This window comes from Sapajus apella, unplaced genomic scaffold (assembly GCF_009761245.1).
Source record: "Sapajus apella isolate SASKATOON/1434 unplaced genomic scaffold, GSC_monkey_1.0 scaffold98, whole genome shotgun sequence".
NCBI classification, from domain to species: Eukaryota; Metazoa; Chordata; class Mammalia; order Primates; family Cebidae; genus Sapajus; species Sapajus apella.
In genome coordinates, this window is record NW_022437038.1 from 7030737 (window position 1) to 7054129 (window position 23393).

General features: G+C 40.0%; 1 protein-coding gene and 1 long non-coding RNA gene across 5 annotated transcripts in view; one reads left to right on the top strand and one right to left on the bottom strand.

Moving 5' to 3' along the window:
- The window catches only part of CENPI (centromere protein I), a 72432-nt gene extending 64820 nt beyond the window's left edge, over positions 1-7612 (top strand). For 3 of the 4 annotated variants that reach the window (XM_032257791.1, XM_032257793.1, XM_032257792.1), the window contains 2 exons: positions 5425-5466; positions 6753-7607. In XM_032257791.1, the coding sequence (XP_032113682.1) occupies positions 5425-5466; positions 6753-6887 (177 nt within the window). In that variant the 3' untranslated portion in view covers positions 6888-7607. Of the gene's footprint in view, positions 1-5424; positions 5467-6752 lie in introns of all 4 variants that reach the window. The other variant, XM_032257790.1, reaches the window with a different exon arrangement.
- LOC116536138 lies at positions 1109-17018 on the bottom strand. Its single transcript, XR_004262494.1, has 3 exons — positions 17006-17018; positions 9283-9285; positions 1109-1201 (listed from the first exon to the last, which is right to left on the bottom strand). It is a non-coding gene; the product is annotated as an uncharacterized LOC116536138 (long non-coding RNA).
- Positions 17019-23393: the final 6375 nt, after the last annotated feature.

Genomic DNA, 23393 nt, shown 5'->3' on the forward strand with positions numbered 1-23393 from the left:
GTCAGGAAGGGGTCCAGTTTCTGCTTTCTGCACATGGCTAGCCAGCTTTCCCAACACCATTTATTGAACAGGGAATCCTTTCCCCATTGCTTGTTTTTGTCTGGTTTGTCAAATATCAGATGGTTGTAGATATGTTGTGTTGCCTCTGAGACCTCTGTTCTGTTCCATTGGTCTATATCTCTGTTTTGGTACCAGTACCATGCTGTTTTGATTACTGTAGCCTTGTAGTATAGTTTGAAGTCTGGTAGTGTGATGCCTCCCGCTTTGTTCTTTTTGCTTAGAATTGACTTGGCTATGCGGGCTCTCTTTTGGTTCCATATGAAGTTTAAGGTGATTTTTTCCAGTTCTCTGAAGAAGGTCATTGGTAGCTTGATGGGGATAGCATTGAATCTGTAAATTACTTTGGGCAGTATGGCCATTTTCACGATATTGATTCTTCCTAACCATGAACCTGGAATGTTTCTCCATCTGTTTGTGTCCTCTCTTATTTCGTTGAGCAGTGGCTTGTAGTTCTCCTTGAAGAGGTCCTTTACGTTCCTTGTTAGTTGTATTCCTAGGTATTTTATTCTCTTTGTGGCAATTGTGAATGGAAGTTTGTTCTTGATTTGGCTCTCTTTAAGTCTGTTATTGAAGATCCACTTTTTTTTTAGCTCCCACATATGCGTGAGAACATGCAGTATTTGTTGTTCTGTGCTTGGCTTATTTCATTTACCATAATGTACTCCAGTTCCATCCATGTAATTGCAAATGACAGAATTTCATTATTTTGTATGGTTGAATAATATCCCATTGTGTATATCTACTGCATTTTCTTTATCCATTCATCTGTTGATGGATATGTTATTGGTAGTTTAATAGGAATAGCGTTGAATCTGTAAATTGCTTTGGGCAGTATGGCCATTTTTACAATATTGATTCTTCCTATCCATGAGCATGGAATGTTTTTTTCCATTTGTGTCATCTCTGATTTCCTTGAACAGTGTTTTTTAACTCTCATAGAAATCTTTCATCTCCCTGGTTAGCCATATTCCTTCATATTTTATTCTTTTTGTAGCTATTGTGAATAGGTTTGTGTTCTTGATTTGGTTCTCAGCTTAGGTGATGTTGGCGTGTAGAAATGCTACTGATTTTTGTGCATTGATTTTGTATCTTGAAACTTTGCTGAAGTTGTTTGTCAGGTCTAGGAACTTTTGGGCAGAGACTGGGATTTTTTTGGTATAGAAGCATATCATCTGAAAACAGAGATCGTTTGACTTGTTATCTTCCTATTTGGATCCTTTTATTTATTTATTTATTTCTTGCCTGATTGCTCTAGCTAGGACTTCCAGCACTATGTTGAATAGGAGTGGTGAGAGAGTGCATCCTTTTCTTGTCCCTATTTTCAAGGGGAATACCCCCAGCTTTTGTCTGTTCAGTATGATGATGGCTGTGGGTTTGTCATATATGGTTCTTACCATTTTGAGATATGTTCCTTCAATGCCTAGTTTGTTGAGAGTTTTGACTTGAAGGGAGACTGAATTTTATCAAAAGTCTTTTCTGCATCAATTGGTTCTGATCATGTGGTTTTTGTTTTTAGTTCTGTTTATGTGGTGAATCATATTTATTGATTTGTGTATATTGAACTAACATTGCATCCCAGGGATAAAGCCCGCTTGATTTTGGTGGACTAGCTTTTTGATGTGCTGCTGGATTCAGTTTGCTAGTATTTTGTTGAGGATTTTTGCATCAGTGTTCATCAAGAATATTGGCCTGAAGTTTTTACTGAGTTACTACCTTGAAAATGTTTCAAATTAGCCAGATTCTTTAGAGATAATTTAGTAAACTTTAATTTGGCCAGTTAGATCTCATTATTAAAGAATTCAGCTCACTTAATAATTTGAAATATTTTAAACGTGTAGAGCCTACATTTTGGGAAATTCCGAAGTTCTGTGTTTTCTTATCACAAATTGCCTTTTAATTAACAACTAGTTGTTTCTTTATTCATTCAGCAAATATTTATTTGGTGTCCCTTCTGCTCCTGGCACTGGAAATACAGTGTTGAAGGAAACAGATTGTATCTCTGCCCAATGGAGTTTATATTCTTATGAGGGCAAATGATAAGTAATAAAATGAAAAAAACATAATAATTTTAAATTCTGATGAATGCTACAAAGAAAATAAACAGTGTGGGGTGAGATAGAGTCCCTGTAGAGTTGTCAGGGATGGATGGTCCAGGAAGACCTTTTTGAACGGATAACATTCAATCTAAGATTTATTCTAAAGAATGAGAATCAGCTAGCTTGGAAATAAATAGAAGAGTGATGTAGGCAATGGGAAGAGTAAATAAGACCAGTGTGGCTTAGCATTAAGGAACAAGAGGAAGAGTGGAGTAAAATAAGGTTGGAGGGATGCAGGAGCCATCTATCTTACAGGTCTGTTTAAGAGTACAGTGGGAGGCCAGGTGCAGTGGCTCACACCTGTAATCCCCGCACTTTGGAAGGCCGAGGCGGGCGGATCATGAGGTCAAGAGATCGAGACCATCCTGGCCAACATGGTGAAACCCCATCTCTACTTAAAATTAGCTGGGTGTGGTAGCACACGCCTGTAGTCCCAGTTACTCGGGAGGCTGAGGCAGGAGAATTGATTGAACCCAGGAGGCGGAGGTTGTAGTGAGCTGAGATTGTGCCACTGCACTCCAGCCTGGTGACAGAGCAAGACTCGGTCTCAAAAAAAAAAAAAAAAAGAGTACAGTGGGAAACAATAGAATGATTTTTTTTTTGAGACGGAGTTTCTCTCTTGTTGCCCAGGCTGGAGCACAGTGGCACCATCTGGTCTCACTGCATCCTCCGCCTCCTGTGTTCAAGTGATTCTCCTGCCTCAGCCTCCCAAATAGCTGAGATTATAGGTGCCTGCCACCTCACCTGGCTAATTTTTGTATTTTTAGTAGAGACGGAGTTTCACCGTGTTGGCCAGGCTTGTCTTGAGCTCCTGACCTCAGGTGATCTGCCTGCCAGCCTCCCAAAGTGATGGGATTACAGGTGTGAGCCACTGTGCCTGGCTGGAATGATTTTTAAGTAGGGTTGTAAAATGGTCTGAGTTGACGTTTAATGGAGATCACTTTTTTTTTTTTTATACAGAGTCTTGCTCTGTTGCCCAGGCTGGAGTGCAGTGGCATGATCTTGGCTCACCGCAACATCTGCCTCTCAGGTTCTAGTGATTCTCATGCCTGAGCCTCCCTAATAGCTGGGATTGCAGGCTTGCACCACCACACCCAGCTAATGTATTTTTAGTAGAGACAGAGTTTCGCCATGTTGGTCAGGCTGGTCTCGAACTCCTGACCTCAAGAGATCTGCCCACCTTGGCCTCCCAAAGTTCTGGAATTACAGGCATGAGCCACCATGCCTAGCCAGTTTTGGTTTATTTTGAGACAGAGTTACGCTTTTGTTGCCCAGGCTGGAGTGCAATGGTGTGATCTCAACTCACTGAAGCCTCCGCCTCCCTAGTTCAAGTGATTCTCCTGCCTCAGCCTCCCAAGTAGCTGGGATTACAGGTACCCGCCACCACGCCCAGCTACTTTTTTGTATTTTTAGTAGAGATCGGGTTTCACCATGTTGGCCAGGCTGGTCTTGAACTCCTGATCTCAGGTGATCCACCCGCCTCGGCCTCCCAAAGTGCTGGGATTACAGGCATGTGCCACCGCGACTGACTGACTTTTTGTTATTTTGACTTGAATACTTGGGTTGATGGTGGTTTTGTTTATTATTAAGAGGAATACTGATGAGAAAACAGGAGAGGTTATTTTGTTTTGTGGGGAGGACAATTTGAGAATCAAGTTCTGTTTGACCTACTTAAGTTTGAGATGCTTGTTAAACATCCAAGAAAAAATGTTAGTAGACAGCTTTAAATAGGCACGCGGTGCTCAGAAGAGAGGTTCAAGCTAGAGAAATAAATTATATATGGAATTCATCAGCGAGTAGTATATTTACCAATTTCAAAAACTTTTTTTTTCACTTTCCTACTTCTAAGAGAGCAGATACATTTTGTGATCATTGTAGGTCAGGTAAGAATCATGACATATTTGTCATTTGCTGTGGGAGTGTGCACAGGCAGACTGAAAAATCTGGAGACAATATTGGAGCATTGTTGTGACCTTCAAAAACCCAATGATTTGGAGGGAGGGAAGGCAGAAGCAGTGATTCATACCAGTTATGGGCTTTCCTGAAGCAGAAGCCAAAAGTAGTTAGCTTTATATAATTGAGACCACAGCATCATTAGCTATTAGTTCTTTTAAGAAATGCATTGTATATTTCCAATAGCCAAGAGAGGAATTTGAATGTTCCCACAGCAAGGAAATAATGTTTATGGTGATAGATATGCTAATTACCATGATTTGATCATTAAACAGTATATACGCATATTGAAACATTGCATTGTACCCCATAAATATGTACTATTATGTGTGAGTAAACAGAAAAAAGAAATGCTACATCACCAACACTCTATGGCACAGAGAATGATGTGGTGTGAAAAAATATAGACATTCCACAACTCAGAGGAGTTGTACTTTGAATAGAGGAGTTGTACTCTGAAGTTTTAGAAGTACTTTCACCAATTTATTTTGTTTATATCTATGTTTACAAAAATGATGTATGGTAAAAATCTGCCTACATCTGAACTTTTTCTTAAATTTATTTTTATTTTTCCAGTAATGGCTATAAGCAAACAGCTCTTAATCATTATAACAATTCTGTTAAAAATGCATTGTGTTATACATAGTTTATTTATTTAAATAGAGACAAGGTCTCATATTGACCAAGCTGATCTTAAACTCCTAGTCTCAAGAGATCTGCCCACCTTGGCCTCCCAAAGTGTTGAGATTATAGGCATGAGACATTGTGCCCAGCCTGTTATACATAGTTTAATAGGCAGTTTTCACTTAGCAATAATTTTTAAAATGTTATTTCTTAGAGCTGATAGATCTTAGATTCAGTGAAATACAGTAAGTGATAGTTAAAGCCAGGAAATATAGGACTACCTAGGCTTAGAGATTTTATAAAGAATTAGTTTAATAGAATCTACCATGTACACAGCTTGCCTCACCAAACTTCCTCTTCATCTTTTAAGACTCAATTCAGTGATCACATTCCTCAGAAAAACCTCTAACACCCTTCATCCCTAACCCTGGTGGCTAAGTACAGAATTTTAAAATGAAGCCATAGATAAGCAAAATGGTGATCACTTTATCTACTGTGATTTTATTTCCCCTCTGTGCTTCTAAGGAGAAAGAAATGTGGAAGGTTATATAGTAGGTGTGTATTTGAAAGGAATCCAAGAGTGATGGTTGGAATAAATGCCATCTTAATTTTCTGGTGATTTGTGCTAACCAAGTATTTCCATCCCCCTGTCTCCCCACTTCTTTTTTGTTTGTTTGTTTTTGTTTTTAAGGAAAGCCCAGAAGAAAGGACAGTAAACGTGAGCTCTATTCGGGTAAATAAATTTACTTTCATCATATTGAGGGATTTCATACAGCTTAATTTCATCAAGAGAATTTAGACCTTTCCTTTTTTCTAAATCTTAAGCCTGCTGCCTCCACAAAGTCAAAATGAAGTGTTTACCTTCCAAATTCATTCCAGTGACTTTAATGTGAATTTATTGGCACTTACTCTTTCTAGTCTTCTCTAGGATATAACTTTTCGTAGTTTGACTCTTGCTGTTGTGACCACACATTGTCTTATTTTATATAAGTACAATTGCATGTATATAAAGTATGACTGTAATGAGACTGATTTAACAAAACTGTACATAGGCTGGGCATTGTGGCTCTTGCCTGCAATCCCAGCACTTGGGGAGATTGAGGCAGGAGGAGCTCTTGAGGCCTGGATTTTTTTTTTTTTTTTTTTTTTGGGGAAGGGGCTCACTCTGTCTCCCAGGCTGGAGTGCAGTGGTTTAATCTCGGCTCACTGCAATTGCCTCCCAGGTTCAAGTGTTTCTTCTGCCTCAGCCTCCCAAATAGCTGGGATTACAGGTGTGTACCACCATACTTGGCTAATTTTTGCTTTTTTAGTACAGAAGAGGCTTCTCCCTGTTAGCCAGCTGGTCTCGAACTCCTGATATTAAGTGATCTGCCCACCTCAGCCTCCCAAAGTGCTGAGATTATAGACGTGAGCCACTGGACCCAGAGGCCTGGATTTTGAGACCAGCCTGGGCAACATAGCGAGACCTGCCTCCACTAAAATTTTAAAAAATTAGCCGGGCATAGTGGTGCATGCCTGTGGTCCCAGCTACTCAGGAGGCTGAGGCAGGATGATTGCTTTAGCCTGGGAGGTTGAGGCTGCAGTGAGCTGTGATCACTACTGCATTCCAGCTTGGGCAACAGAACAAGAGCCTGTCTCAAAAAATTAAAAAAAAAAAAACCATAATTATGTCATTATCAAAAACTCTTGCTATTTACATGTTTCATATAGGCAGTAATATAATAATATCTGCTCCTATGTTATCTCCTAGAGTGTGAGAATAATGACACATTTCCATTTCACAGTATTTAATTTTTTTTTTTTTTTTTTTGCCAACAAATAAAATGGATGCTTAGCCCTTGGAATTGGGTACTTTCTGGTTTAAATGTTACTTAGTGACTGAGCTTATTTCCTCCTTGAACTAACTTTTGATAGGTGCATACAGGATCCTGTGAACTCTTTCTAGGGAAAGAGGAGGAAATAGAGAAAAAACCATAGTAAAATATTCGATAAGTAATTTTCCTTTTTCTGTGCCTGCAGGGAAAGAAATGGAGCTGGTATTTGGACTATTTATTTTCACAGGGGTTACAAGGCCTGAAACTTTTTATAAGAAGTAGTGTTCATCGTTCTTCCGTTACCAGAGCAGAGGGCATAAACTACAACAATCAGTATTAAATGAATGTTAACATAAACTGAGCATACTGGACTAAACTCCTTCCTTGATGCTAGAGGCAAAGTGGCTCATCTTGAGTTCCTATTTTCATTTCACTGACTGCCACCCTCAAGGAGTACTCAGACTGGCCTTCTGTTCATGGCTTAGGAGAGCCTTGGCGTGGCTAACTGATTTTTCAAGATGTAAATTCTTTAGCCTACTAGTGAAAAATGACCCCTTCATCATCAGGCTCTGCATTCTACCAAATTGTATATAAAAAGACACATCTGTTTTGTGGTAGGATTTTTTCCACGTTTTTGTATACTATGAGCTGCATTGATGGAAGACAGCAGTAATATGTGGTGACAGGTAATTCACAGACATACACATGCAAAATACTTTGCTGCCTCTGGGGACATTCCCATTTTTCTTACTGTGAACAATAGCACGAGCACCAAATTAACAGGATGCAACACGTATGGCTCTAAAAGCCCTAAGTAGTTGGTAACTTCCTGGGCCTTCAATCGTAGCAATTTGATGAGGGAATGAAGGCGAGAGGATTTGTTGGGTAATCAAGACATTCCTATATATGTTTCATTTCATGAAACTGCTCTATTTTGTTTATGTATATATATATATATATATATGTGTGTGTGTGTGTGTATGTGTGTGTATATATATGTGTGTGTCTGTGGCTTCAGTTTTTAAGTGTTGAGGACTAAATAAACTAACCGAAATTTTACTTTCAGAAGGAAGTCTGAAGTTTAAAAAAAATTAATAATAGCTAGAATATCTTGCGAAAATTTACTATAGAATTTTGCCTCAGTGCTACTGAACAACTCTCCCTTCTAATAAAATTTATATCATTTGAGAAGAATCAAGCTGAATTAATTTTTGTCTTTAAGGATGCATACTTGGGGTTCTTTTTTTCCCCATTAAGAAAACCAAACCCTAAATTATATTATTGGATAGCGTTCAGACTAGAAATCCCATTCGTCCATTGACTCATTAATTGATTCAATAAGTATTTATTGAGCTCCTTACTCTGTGCCAGGTACTCTTCTGTGTGCTGGTTATCCAGTTGTGACCAGTACAAAGTATCTGTGTTTTTTGTTTTTTTGAGATGGAGTCTCACTCTGTTGCCCAGTCTGGAGTGCAGTGGTATGATCTCGGCTCACTGCAACCTCTACCTTCTGGTTCAAGCGATTCTCCTGCCTCAGCCTCCTGAGCAGCAGGGATTATAGGTGCCTGCCACCATGGCCAGCTAATTTTTGTATTTTTAGTAGAGACAGGGTTTTGTCATGTTGGACAGGGTGGTCTTGAACTCTTGACCTCAAGTGATCCACCCAGTTTGGCCTCCCAAAGTGTTGGGATTACAGCCATGAGCCACTGTACCCAGCCCAAAGTACCTGTTTTTATGGAGTTTATATTCCAATGGAGAAGACAGACAATAACAACATAAGGAAATACAACATATCAAGTGCTATAAAGAAAAGGCAGGGAATGGGGATAACATGTGTTGAATTTTGTCAAATGCTTTTTCTGTATCTTTTGAGATTGTCATATGGCTTTTGTCCTTCATTCTGTTAACATGATATATCATATTTACTGATTTGTATATGTTGAATCATCTTTGCATCCCAGGATGAATTCCACTGGGACAGAATGGGTGAATTCTGAGTTTCAGAGATGAGGTGTACTGGAGAAGGGACAGGTTTGGAGGAATGTGGAATCAAGTTCTGTTTTGGCTATATAAGGTTGGAAATGCTGCTGTGTAGGCATTTGGATATCCAAGTCTGGCTTCAGGGTACAATTTGGGACTGGAAAAATTAATTTGAGAGTCATTAGGGAATAACCATAACTGGATGAGATCATGTAGTACAGCTAGAGAAGAGAAGGTGGCAAAAGATGGAGACCTAAGATATGTCATCATTGAGAAGTAGAGGAGAAGAAGAGGAACCAGCAAAGGACTGAGAAGGACCCACCAGTGACCTATAAGAAAAATCAGGAGACTGATATTCTGGAAGCAATCAGAAGAAAGTGTTTCAACAAAAGGAAGATAGTATTGAATGGTGTGGAATGTTGCCTGTATACCTGGAAAAAAAGCAACTTCAGCCGCTTTTTAAGTAAATGTGATAGAGTTTGTACTGCAAATAACTTTCCAAGTAGCTTTTCAGATCATGATATTTTGGTCCTTAAGATCATGTAGAACTTTCCATTGTGAGAAGGGATTTGATTATTTTATCATTAAAGAAACTTTTCTAAACTTAAATTTATGTTCCAGAAGAAAAATAATTTTTCCCTTAGGTGTGTCTTTTTGTTCAATAATGATTCCCTGGGTATCTTTTTTCCCAACAAATAAAATACTTAGATGTACCTGGATACCTTTTTTTGTGCATATTTCTTTTAATTTTTTACCTACTTAAGATTATTTATATGGCAGTACAAATAAGCCAAATATAGTTATCTGAAAAATATTTTTCATGGCAAAAACCATAATAGTTAAATAAAGAATAGCTATTTTGCTTCAGTGCAAAACATGTCTAGACGATAAAAGAAATGGAAAATTTGGTTTATTATTGCAGTTATACAAAAAGTATTTTTCTTTATTTTTTATTTTTAAGTAGACACTTGGCATTCACAAAAAGTATTTTTCTTTACTGTTTGTGTAGAATTGTTGCCATTATTAATATTGGCTTAATGTTTGATACTAAAGTTCCTATTAGAATTCTAACATTTGTTTTCCTTTTTATTATACTTTTTCCTTCCTTTTGATCTTGGGGTTGATCTGGAAAGAATAAGTCAATAGTGTCACACATAACTTTTATTAACATAGTAGAATTGTCTACTAGAAAAGTTACTCTCTGTAATTGTTACTGAGATAATTTGCATTTATTATAGTTTACCTTCATGGGCAAACAGATTGCCTGAGCCATTTCAGACAAAATGCAAAAAGTATGAATGAATGAGCACATATTTAATAGACTGACATCCTGGGCATTTCTGAGTATTCCAGCCTTAGATATAATGACACCTATGAAATTGAACAAGACTGAGTTTTTTTTGCATTCCACCTTGCCCTTGCATCCGTTTGTATCCAGTTTTCTGCTAGTTGGGGTAATAAGAGAGAACATAGCATATAATTTTTTTAAAGTAAATAGTAATTCCAGCGTTTAAGAATGAGAAATGAATAATTTTTGCATTTGTAATCAGCTTCATGGACTAGGTTAAATTCCCAAACTTGATTAGCACTTTCTGCATAATCAATTGAAAATTGGAATGTGGGGGACCTCTAGGTGGCACTATGAAGAGTTCAATGGAACTTCTTCCCAGAGGAATACCCATTTCATTGGTTAAAATTAGCACAGGCAATCATTCACAGTCTCTGGAGAGTGATCAGAGGATTCGCAATAAATTGAAACTCAATATATTCAAACTTTACAGAACTTAATAATAGTGGGGGTCATAACGTCTGAGCTAGAGGCTGCATTCATTTTCCCACCCAATGTCATGTTGCAGAAGAGCTATTGTGGAAGAGGTATTCCAGCAGGCATGGCCCAAATTGGAACTCCTATCCCCTCCAGATACTGCTTCATAATGCAGAGGCTCTCCCAAGGGAGCGGGGTCAGTGCAAACCTTAAAGACTGGCAAGACCTTGGCCCTTCCTGAGAAACCTGACTTTATTTGTCCTGTGGAGCAACTTATGACTCTAGGAATTGCTCATAAGAATAGGATAACCAATTAGCAATATGTGCAGACTAGCAGCATGGTATAATACGTACAGAGGAAGACCAGCCAGAAGTTTAGAAGGGAGAGCAAAGAAAGAGCAACGGAGGCCTTGCTAAAATCATGGTCATAGTTGGTGATATGGAAAAATGTACACATACATAAATCTGCATTCTCTCAGAAGCAACTGAAGAAGGAACTGCTTTGCTATTAGTTCCTCACTAAATGTGGGACAAAATAGTAAACTCCCTGAAGTGTGAAAGCAGTCTCTAAGCTACAGAGTAAACAGTAAAGAATGAAAACCGTATTGGGCCTGGGCACGGTGTCTCACGCCTGTAATCCCAGCACTTTGGGAGGCTGAGGCAGGTGGATCACTTGAGGTCAGGAGTTTTAGACCAGCCTGGTCAACATGGCGAAAACCCATCTCTACTAAAAATGCAAAAAATAGCTGGGCGTGGTGGCATGTGCCTATAATCCCAGCTACTAGGGAGGCTGAGGCAGGAGAATCACTTGAACCCGGGAGGCGGAGGTTGCAGTGAACTAAGATTGCCCACTGGACTGCAGCCTGGGCAACAGAGCAGGACCCTGTCTCTAAAACAACAAAACAAAAAACTTTATTGGCTCGGGGGTTTTAAGCACAACTTCTAATCTATCAGTGGCTGACTACTAAACTGTACTGACCCAAGGATGACCCTTAGGAAGCCAGATTTAAAAACAAAAACAAAAAAATCTAAATGGAGTCATTAGAGGCTGTACACTGGAGGAATGGACTTCACAGGATTAGTCTAGCCAGGTCACCAAATAAGTGAATAAACAACAGAGACAAAACGTGGAGCAGAGAGTGTCATCCAGAGCTTCAACAATAGTACCTAAAGTGTTCACTGCAGTAAAATGAGGCATGCAAAGAAAGAGGAACATGTGATTCATACACAGGAAAAAAGACTAGAAGTTATCTTGATGAGAACCAGATATTGAACTTAGTGACCAATGACTTCAAAGCAGCTATTATAAGTATCTTCAAAGAAATTAAAGAAACTGTTTAATTGAAGGGAGATATGATGACAATGACTGTATCAATGAAGTATAGTGGACACACATACACCATTTCTATACACAGAAATGGAAATTCTGGACCTGGAAAAAAGTGAAGAAAAATGAATGGAGCCTTAGAGAAATGTGGGACACAAATATGCTCATAATGGGAATACTAGAAGAGGAGAGGAGGAGACAGAAAAAGTACAAATAATGGCCAATAATGTGCCAAACTTGATGAAAAGCAATCTATACATCAAACAAGCTCAAGGAAATATAAGCAAGTCAAATCCAGCAATATACAGTCATGTACCACCACATAACGACATTTTGTAAAACAACCTCAGGCAGGTCCTTCAGGTGGTATTCCAGAAGAAGGCGTTGTCATCCAAGATGACAGCTCCATGCTTGTTAGTGCCCCTGAAGACCTTCCAGTAGAATGAGATGTGGAGGTGGAAGACAGTGATATTGATGATCCTGCCCTGGTGTAGGCCTAGCTTAATGTGTTTATGTGACTTAATTTTTTTTTAAAAAGGGAAAAAGTTAGAAATAAACTTACAAAAATGTAAAGAAAATATTTTGTACAGTTGTACAATGTGTTTGTGTTCTAAGTGTTATTACAAAAGAGTGAAAAAAGTTAACAAATTTGAGTTTATAACGTAAAAGTACAGTAAGCTAAGGCTAATTTATTGAAGAAAAGCTTTTTATAAATGTAGCCTAAGTGTGCAGTGTTTATAAGGTCTACAGTATTGTGCAGTAATGTCCTAGGCCTTCACGGTCACTCACTGATTCACCCAGAACAACTTCTAGTCCTGCAAGTTTCATCCTTGTTAAATGCTGTATAGAAGTGTACTGCTTTGTACCTTTTATACAGTATTTTTACTGTGCTTTTTCTGTGTTTAGATGTGTTGAGACACACAAATGCGTTGTGTTTCAGTTGCCTACAGTATTCTGTTCAGTACAGGAGCATGCTGTTCAGGTTTGTAGCCAAGGACTAATAGGCTATGCCATAGACCCTTGATTTGTGTAAGTATACTCTATGATGTTCACATAATAAAATCACGTAACACATTTCTCAGGACTGTTGTTAAGAGGTGCATGACTACATGAAAAGAATTATACTTCATGACAAACTGGGGTTTATCCCAGGAATGCAAGATTGATTTAACATCCAAAAGGCAGTTAATACACCATATCAAAACATTGTTTTAAAAAAGTAGACAGTCTAATAAATGCAAACATATCTATATTCATAGATTAGAAGACAATATTGTTAAGATAGCAATAGATTTCCAATGCAGTCTTTTTTTTTTTTTTTTTTTTTTTTTTTTTTTTTTCCTGAGACAGGGTCGTCCTCTGTTGTCCAGGGTGGAGTGTGGTGGTGCAGTCCTCAACCTGGGCACTGCATCCTCAACCTGGGCACAAACAAGCCTCCCACTTCAGTCTCCCAAATAGCTGGGACTACAGGCATGTGCCATCATGCCCAGCTAATTTTTGTATTTTTTGTAGAGACAGGGTTTTGCCATGTTGCCCAGGCTGGTCTTGAACTACTGGGCTCAGGCGATCTGCCTGCCTCAGACTCCCAAAGTTCTGGGATTACAGATGTGAGCCACTGCACCTGGCCTCTAGTGCAGTCTCTGTTGAAATCCCAAGTGGCATTTTACAGAAATTGACAAGCTTAACCAAAAATTAAAATGGAACTGAGGGACCCCAGAACAATATATTTTTCAATATTATTTCTTTTTTTATCAATATTATTTCAATAATCAAAATGATATTGAAAAAACTTGGAAAACATTTTTCAATTTCAAAGACTACAACGCTATGTTAATCAAGACAGTGGGATACTAGCATAAAGATAGACATAGGTCAATGGGATGGAATTGAGAATTGAGGAATAAACCCATACATTTAGGGCCAATGTGCTTTTCCATATGGGAGCCAACATAGTTCAATGGGGGAAAGAATAGTCCCCCATTGTACTGGGACAATACAATAGTTGAGAAGATTATTATAAAACAATATTTTAAATGAAAAGACTATTTCATTATGATACTGTGCAGCTGGATATCTCCATGCAGAAGAATCCATTTGGGCCTCTGTATCACACCATACATAAAAATTAAAACGGATTTAAAAACCTAAATATAAAGCCGGAAACCAAATAACTTTTTTTTTTTTTTGAGACAAAGTAACACTCTCATCTAGGCTGGAGGGCAGTGGCACAAACACGGCTCACTGTAGCCTTGACCAGGCTCACACAGTCCTCCTGCCTCAGCCTCCTAAGTAGCTGGGACCACAGGCATGCCCCACCATGCCTAGCTAATTTTTTGATTTTTTATAGAAATGGAGTCTGTTGCTCAAGCTGGTCTCGAACTCCTGGGATCAAATGATCATCCCACTTCAGCTTCCCAAAGTTCTAGGATTACAGGCGTGTGTCACTATGCCTGGCCCTATAAAACTTTTAGATAAAACATAGGAGTATATATTTGTGACGTTGGTTTGGGCAGTGATATCTTAGCTATGACAGCAAAGGCATATATAATAAAAGAAAAAAATGAACTTTATTGTAGTTAAAAACATTTGTGCTTCAAATGACACCATTAATGGAGGTGGAAACAAAATGAGAGGAAATATTTGTGAATCATATACCTGATAAAAGTTATTAAAATATATAAATAATTTAAAATTAAAATTTAAAAATGGGCCAAAGATCTGAATATTTCTCCCCAGAAGGATATGCAAATGGATAATAAAAACAGGGAACAGGCCGGGCGTGGTGGCTCATGCTTGTAATCCAAGAACTTTGGAGGCCAAGGTGGGCAGATCACCTGAGGTAGGGAGTTCAAGACCAGACTGACCAACATAGTGAAACCCCATCTTAAAAAAAAAAAAAAAAAAAGAACATGAAACAGCCGGTCATGGTGGCTCATGCCTGTAATCCCAGCACTTTGGGAGGCTGAGGTGCGTGGATCATGAGGTTAGGAGTTCGATACCAGCCTGACCAACCAACATGGTGAAACTGTCTCTACCGAAAATACAAAAATTAGTGGAGCATGGTGGCATGTGCCTGTAATCCCAACTACTCAGGAGGCTGAGGCAAGAGAATCACTTGAACCTAGGAGGCAGAGGTTGCAGTGAGAGGAGATCATGTCACTGCACTCTAGCCTGGGCAACAGAGCAAGACTCCATCTGAAAAAAACAAAACAAAACAAAAAAACATGAAACAATGCTGAACATTTTGAGATTATGAGTCATTAGGTAAATTCAAATCAAAACCACAATGGTCTGCATCTTCATACCCTGTAGGATAGACAGGCATAATAAGACAGACAATAACTAGTGTTGGGGGGATGTGGAGGAATTGAAATATTCATACATTTCTGGTTGGAATGTAAATGTTGCAGCCAGTTTGGAATAGTTTGGTAGTGGCTCAAAATTTCAAACAGAGTGGCTATATGAACCTGCAGTTCCACTGGATGTATCCCTAAAAGAAATGATACGTCCTCACAAAAGCTTGAACACAGATTGTTCATTGCAGCATTATTATTATTATTGGTTTTTTTTTTGAGACGGAGTCTCACTCTTGTTACCCAGGCTGGAGTGCAATGGCGCGATCTCGGCTCACCGCAACCTCCGTCTCCTGGGTTCAAGCAATTCTCCTGCCTCAGCCTCCCGAGTAGCTGGGACTACAGGCGTGCACCACCATGCCCAGCTAATGTTTTGTATTTTTAGTAGAGACGGGGTTTCACCATGTTGACCAGGATGGTCTCGATCTCTTGACCTCGTGATCCACCCGCCTCGGCCTCCCAAAGTGCTGGGATTACAAGCGTGAGCCACCGCGCCCGGCTGCAGCATTATTTTTAATAGCCAAAAGGTGAAACAATGCAAATGTCCAACTGATGAATGAGTAAAGTATGCTATACCCATTTAACAGAATACTGTTTGGCAGGAAAAAAAACCATACATATTATGACATGGACAATCCTCAAAGACATCATGCTATATGAAATAATTTAATCACAAAACACATATTTTATGGTTCTACTTATATGAAAATGTCCACAATACGTAAATGTATAAAGACAGAAAGTAGTTAAGTAGTTGCCTAGGGCTGATGGGGATAGGTTGGCAGGTAATGGGGAGTGAGTCTTAATGGATAAGAGGTTTCTTTTTCAGGTAATGAAAGTGTTTTAAACTTTGTAAATATAAAAACCACTGAATTGTACATTTTAAATGGATAAATTGTTATGTAAATTATATCAATGTTTAAAAACTTGTAAGGACTATTTTAAGTCCTACTTTGGAGAAGGGTGAGTAATCTTAAAGATCTTACATTTGCATAGTGATCATCTTAATTGTATAATAATACATTTAGAAAAATTATACTCATAAAATCATTACTTGCTTATCTTCTGTCTCAATCCCTGCCCTCTAGGAAGTTAGGAATATGCAAAGAGGATTGTATATGATCATTGTGCACCTATTAAGTAGTTGTAGGAATTCTTTTTTTATTTTTCTTTTTTGAGACAGTCTTGCTCTGTTGCCAGGCTGGAGTGCAGTGACATGATCTTGGCTCACTGCAACCTCTGCCTCCCATGTTCAAGCAGTTCTCCTGCCTGAGCCTCCTGAGTAGCTGGGACTACAGGCTTGCGCCACTACGCCCAGCTAATTTTTGTATTTTTAGTAGAGACAGGGTTTCACCTTGTTGACCAGGATGGTCTCTATCTTTTGACCTTGTGATCCACCCCCTTCGGCCTCCCAAAGTGCTGGGATTACAGGTGTGAGCCACCGCGCCCGGCCTGTTTTTTTGGAGACAGAGTCTCACTCTGTCACCCAGGCTGGAGTGCAGGCTGGAGTGCAAGGGTGTGATCTTATCTCTGCAACCTCATCCTCCTGGGCTCAAGGGATCCTTTCACCTCACTCACCCAAGTAGCTGGGAGTACAGGCATGCACCACCACACCTGGCCAATTGTAGGAATTTTTAAAGGTGAATATTGGATTTACCGGATATCCCATGAGATACCATTTGACCTAGCAATCACATGACTGGGTACATATCCAAAAGAAAATACATGTTTTTACCAAAGAAAAAATGCACTCGTGTGTTCATTGCAGCACTATTCACAGTTGCAAAACGTGGAATCAAACTAGGTGCCCATCAGTGGTGTATTGGATGAGGAAAATATGGCACATATATACTGTAGAATACTACATAGCCATAAAAGACAAACATATCCTTTGCAGCAACATAGATACCAGCTGGAGACCATTATTCTTAGCAAATTAATGAGGAACAGAAAACAAAATACCATGTGTTCACCCTTATAAGTGGGAGCTAAACACTGAGTACTCAGGGACATAAATATGGCCACAGAGACACTGGGGTTTACTAGAGTGGGGAGGAAGGACAACAAGAGTTGAAAAACTGTTGGATACTATGCTCAGGACCTGGGTGATGGGGTTAATCATACCCCAAACCTCAGCATCACACAATATACCCAGGTAACAAACTTGCACATGTACCACCTGAATGTAAAATAAAAGTTGAAATTTTAAAAAAGAAAAATTTATTAAACTATTTAATTTCAGGTGAGGATTGTAACAATTAGGCTTATTTCAATAACAACCCCATTTTTAAGATATTCTGTGTGAAAAAAATCTTAGCAATGTTTAGAATCCTGTGTTATTGCTTTACTCTGTTGATTGTTTCCTTTGCTGTACAACAGCTTTTTAGTTTATATAGATCTACCACCTACCCCTGCTGGATATTTACCCTACTATAAGGAAGTAAGAATTCTACTTCTGCAATTTAGCCTCTACAGTTGCAGGGAAAGCTAAAGTAAAGAAAATGATCCTACCACTTCCATGGATGGGAAGAAAGAAAATGGAAAGAAAATGAGCATGTTGTGCTGAATGGGGGAGTTAGAATAAAATTGTAGTTTCTTGTTCTAACTTCAAAGACTATTTCCCCTTGTGTTTGGAAATGAATTGAGCTGAATTAAAGAGCTGAAGGATTCTTGGCCTATATCTTAGCTTCTAGAGGTTGGACAGTAATTGAGCCTTTCTAAGATCTACACTTCCGTTTTTAATTGATGCATAATATTTGTACATATTTATGGGGTGCATGGGATACATCATTACATGTATAGATTGTGTAATGATCAAGTCAGGGTACTTGGGATGTCTAACATCTGGAGTACTTATTATTTCTGTGTTGGAAACATTTCAAGTCCTCCATTCTAGCTATTGAAATATACAATACATTGTTAACTATAGTTACCCTCCTGTGCTGTCAAACATTAGAACTTATTCCTTCTATCTAACTGAATGTACCCATTAATTAATCACTCTTTATCCTCACCAAACCCACACCAAACCCATACCCTTCCCAGTTTCTGGTATCTATCATTCTATTCTCTACCTCCATAAGATCAACTTTATTAGCTCCCACATAAGAGTGAAAATACGTGATATTTGTCTTTGTGGGCCTGGCTTATTTCACTTAACATAGTGACCTCCAGTTCCATCCACATTGCTTCAAATGACAGGATTTTATTCTTTTTTTTTTTTTTTTTGGAGACAGTCTCCTTCTGTTGCCCAGGTTGGAGTGCAGTGGCGCAATCTTAGCTCACTGCAAGCTTGGTCTCCTGGATTCAAGCAATTTTCCTGCCTCAGCCTCCCACATAGCTGAGACTACAGGCACACACCACCAGGCCCAGCTAGTTTTTGTATTTTTAGTAGAGGTGGGGTTTCACCATATTGGCCAGGCTGGTCTCAAACTCCTGACCTCCTGATCCACACACCTCCGCCTCCCAAAGTGCTGGGATTACAGGCATGAGCCACCGCACCCAGCCGTAGGATTTTATTCTTTTATAGACTGTAGTATTTCATTGTATGTGTGTATGTATATGCATTTTTTTTTAGACAGTTTCACTCTTATTGTCCAGGCTGGAGTGCAATGGTGTGATCTCAGCTCACTGCAACCTCTGCCTCCTGGGTTCAAGTGATTCTCCTGCCTCGTCCACCCAAGTAGCTGGGATTATAGGCATGCACCATCATGCCCAGCTAATTTTGTATTTTCAGGAGAGATGGGGTTTCTCCATGTTGGTCAGGTTGGTCTTGAACTCCTGACCTTAGTGCGATTCTCTCACCTCAGCCTCCTGAGTAGCTGGGATTACAGGTGCCTGCCACCATGCCCAGCTTATTTTTGTGTTTTTAGTAGAGATGGGGTTTCACCATGTTGGCTGGGCTGATCTCGAACTTCTGACCTCAGGTGATCTGCCTACCTCGGCCTCCCAAAGTGCTGGGATTGCAGGCATGAGCCACCTCACCCGGCTTGTATGTGCAATTTTAATCCACTAGTTCATTGATGGACACTTAGGTTTATTCCATATCTTTCTGTTGTGAATAGTGCTGCAGTAAGCTCACAGGTGTCTCTTTGATATACCGATCTATTTTCCTTTGGATAAATACCGAGTAGTGGGATTCCTGGAACATATGGTAGTTCTATTTTTAGTTTTTTGAACCTCCCATACTGTTGTCCGTGGTGGCTATACTAATTTACAATCCCACCAACAGTATATAAGCATTCCCCTTTCACATCCTTGCCAACATGTTATTTTTTTTCTTTTTAATAATAGCTATTTTAACTGGGGTGAGATGATATCTCATTATAGTTTTGATTTGCATTTCCCTGATGATTAATGATGTTCAGCATTTTTATTCATATACCTGTTAGGAAATTACATGTCTTCTTTTAAGAACTGTCTATTCATGTCCTTTGCTCACTTTTTAATGGGTTTGTTTTATCCTGTTTTTTGAGTTATCTGTATATTTGGGATATTAGTTCCTTGTAGCATGAATCATTTGCACATATTTTCTTCAGTTCAGCAATGTCTCTACTCTGTTGATTGTTTCCTTTGCTGTGCAAAAGGTTTTTATTATATAGTCCTATTTGTCTGTTTTTGTTTCCGTGCTTTTGAGGTATTAGCCATAAGTTCCTTGCATAGACCAATGTTTTATAGTCTCAGGTCTTACGTTTCAGTCTTTACTGTGCTGAGTTGATTTTGTATATGGTGATGTTTGTGATTTCCTCAGTGGTTTAGGATGCTATTATTGGTTGAGGCTGTGGTGAAGTTTTTCTGGGGACAGGGACACCACATGGGCCTGTCCTTGGTCCCTTGATCCCAGCGGTGGGCTGAATGTACTTGTCCTTGTGTCTCAGCATGGTGTATGTTGACACCAGTGTTAGATCCAGGTGGGCTGTCTTTTGGGCTCCTAGGTGGCTTGCTTGGGTGCCAGTAATGAGAGTGGCAAGCTGGGAAGGTGGGCAGGTTTTTGGGCTCCTGGATGCAGGTATGGTGTGGGCAATGATAGTTGCAATGGTGGGACAAGCCTTTGGCTCCCAAGCTATCCACATTGGTATTTATTTATTTAGAGATGCAGTTTCACTCTTGTTGCCTAGATTGGAGTGCAGTGGTGCAATCTTGGCTCACTGCAACCTCCGCCTCACAGGATCAAGCGATTCTCCTGCCTCAGCCTCCCGAGTAGCTGGGACTACAGGCATGCACCACCATGCCCGGCTAATTTTGTATTTTTAGTAGAGACAGGGTTTCTCCTTGTTGGTCAGGCTGGTCTCGAACTCTTGACCTCAGGTGATCCACCTTTCTCAGCCTCCCAAAATGCTGGGATTACTGGTGTGAGCCACAGCGCCCGGCCACATTGGTATTTATGATGGCTGTAATTGGTTATGCAGGACAGTCTTGAGGCCTCCAAGTGGCATATGCAAGTTGGTACCTGCAGTGGCAGGTTGGGTGGGCCCAACCTCAGGCCTTCAGGATGAATGCCTATCTGCCATGAATGGTGGGCTTTGCTGGGCAGCCTCTAGGCTCTTATACTACATGGTAGGTCACAGCGAGAGTTGAGCGAGGCTGGGTGGACCTATCCTCAGTTCCCCAGGCAGTGCATTTAGGCACTGGCTGTATTAGGCAGAGGTACGGTGCTCCTCAAGCTCAAGGCAGAATGATTGAGTGGGGACAGCAGCAACTGTGCAACAGCCCTGCTACTATAGAGGACAGGGTTGCTTTCAGTTGGTAATAGTCATATGCAGGTGGGTGCTCACACTTTGGGCCTGGTGGAGGCAGTCTGGTGTGGCAGCTGTTATTGATAAGGGAGTTTGTCCTCAGGCCATGTGAAGGTGTGCTGCAGCTTCACTGCTGGGGCCAGTAGAACTCTTGCCAATGCCTGACGCTTTAGCCCTGGTGGCACAGTCAGCTACGATGGTGGCTGTGAGTGTGAAATGTCAATGGGGCTTCAAAAATGTGGAGATGCAGGGGCTATTGGGCCCCAGGCAGGATGCAGTCTGGTGAGTTTTAGCAACCAATATGGTGCTTTGCTGTAGCTACTTAGGGCTTGGGGTATGTGTGGGACCCAGTGTGACCTCCCTCTCTGGAGCCATGTCTTCCTGCATTCTTCAGACAGCATCCTATGTTATTCTTAGGGCCCGAAAGGGTCTAGGGGCTTTCCTGTGGCTAGGAAGCAGGAGTCTGCAGTGGAAATGTGGACCACTGGGGGTCACTCACATACCCTTTCCCCACATTGGGGAGCCTCTCCAGGTTTCCAGCTGATCCCAGGTAGCAGGCTCTTCCTTTCCCCCTCCTTCCTTGCTTTAGGTGTTTCCTGTCACTTCTCTAATTCCAATGTTCTCTGTTAAATGATCTGTTTGAAATATGATTATCTACTTGCTATTTTGGTTGTTTGTGAAGCTGAGTACCAGATGTCTCTAGCAGTCAGCTGTCTTAAAGCTCCTCCCCTAGGATCTATGCTTCTTCTTCTTCTTTTTTTTTTTTTTTTTTGAGATGGAGTTTCGCTCTTGTTGCCCAGGCTGGAGGGCAATGGTGTGATCCTTGTTCACTGCAACCTCCGCTTCCTGGGTTCAAGTGTTTCTCTCACCTCGGCCTCCTGAGTAGCGGGGATTACAGGCACCCACCACCATGCCCAGCTAATTTTTGCATTTTTAGTAGAGATGGGATTTCACCACGTTGGCTGGGCTGGTCTTGAACTCCTGACCTCAGGTGATCCACCCACCTCAGCCACTCAAAGTGCTGGGATTACAGGTGTGAGCCACCATGCTTGGCCAGGTCTATGCTGCTTAAAGAACTTTGACCCTATAAGCCACTTTACATAAGGGTACTCACATTGGTTAATAACTACAGCTCTTCTTACCCTAAATTTCAGAATTTTCCTTGCCATCAATGAGCATTACATTTTTTTTTTTTTTTTTTTGAGACGGAGTTTCACTCATGTTACCCAGGCTGGAGTGCAATGGCGCGATCTCGGCTCACCGCAACCTCCGCCTCCTGGGTTCAGGCAATTCTCCTGCCTCAGCCTCCTGAGTAGCTGGGATTACAGGCACGCGCCACCATGCCCAGCTAATTTTTTTTGTATTTTTATTAGAGACGGGGTTTCACCATGTTGACCAGGATGGTCTCGATCTCTTGACCTTGTGATCCACCCGCCTCGGACTCCCAAAGTGCTGGGATTACAGGCTTGAGCCACTGCGCCTGGCGAGCATTACATTTTCTCTTCTTAGCATTTTGTTTTATTCTATCACCAATAGATTTAACTTTGATTTCTTAAACATTTCATAATTTATGTTTTAGAATTATTAGATGTCTTTAAGCATTTCTAAAAGGCTAGTTTTGGTAAGATAACTGATTTGCATTTTACAATTTTTTCTTATTCTGGTAAAATATGCATTCCGTATTTACAATTTGAACCATGTTAAAGTCCAATTCAGTGGCATTAAGTATATTCATAATATTGTGCAAGTACCACCAATATTAGTTACAGAACTTTTTCATCACCCAAAAAGGAAACCCTGTACCTATTAAGTAGCTTCTCCTCATTCCTCCCCTTTTCCCAGCCTCAGGCAACCACAAATATGCGTTCTGGTCTGTATGAATTCACCTGTGCTGGATATTTCATATAAATTGAATCATGCAATATGTGGCTTTTTGTGTCTGGCTTATTTCACTTAGCATGATGTTTCCAAGGTTCATCCATGTTATAACTTGTATCAGAACTTCATTCCTTTTTATGGCTGAATAATATTGTTTTATATGAATATAGCATATTTTGTTATTCCTTCATCAATGATGGAAATTTGGATTGTTTCCACTTTTGGCTGATGTGAATAATGCTGCTGTAAACATTCATATATACAAATGTTTATTTGACTCCCTGTTTTTCAATTCTTGTGAGTATATACCTTGGAGTGGGTTTACTAGACCTTATGGTAATTCTATGTTTAAATTATTGAGGAACCACTAAACTCTTTTTCAATGTGGCTGTACCATTTTACATTCCTATCAGTAATGTATGAGGCTTCTATTTTCTCCACATCCTTGCCAACTATTGTTAATTTTTATTATAGCCATGCCAGTGGGTAGGAAGTAATATCATGTAGCTTCATTTACATTTACCTACTGACTAGTGGTGTTGAACATAATTTTCATGTCTTGTTGGCCATTGTGTATCTTTTCTGGAAAAATGTCTTAAGTTTTTTGACTTATTTTTATTTATTTATTTATTTATTTTATTTTATTTTATTTTTTTTGAGACGGAGTTTCACTCATGTTACCCAGGCTGGAGCACAATGGCGCGATCTCGGCTCACCGCAACCTCCGCCTCCTGGGTTCAGGCAATTCTCCTGCCTCAGCCTCCTGAGTAGCTGGGATTACAGGCACGCACCACCATGCCCAGCTAAT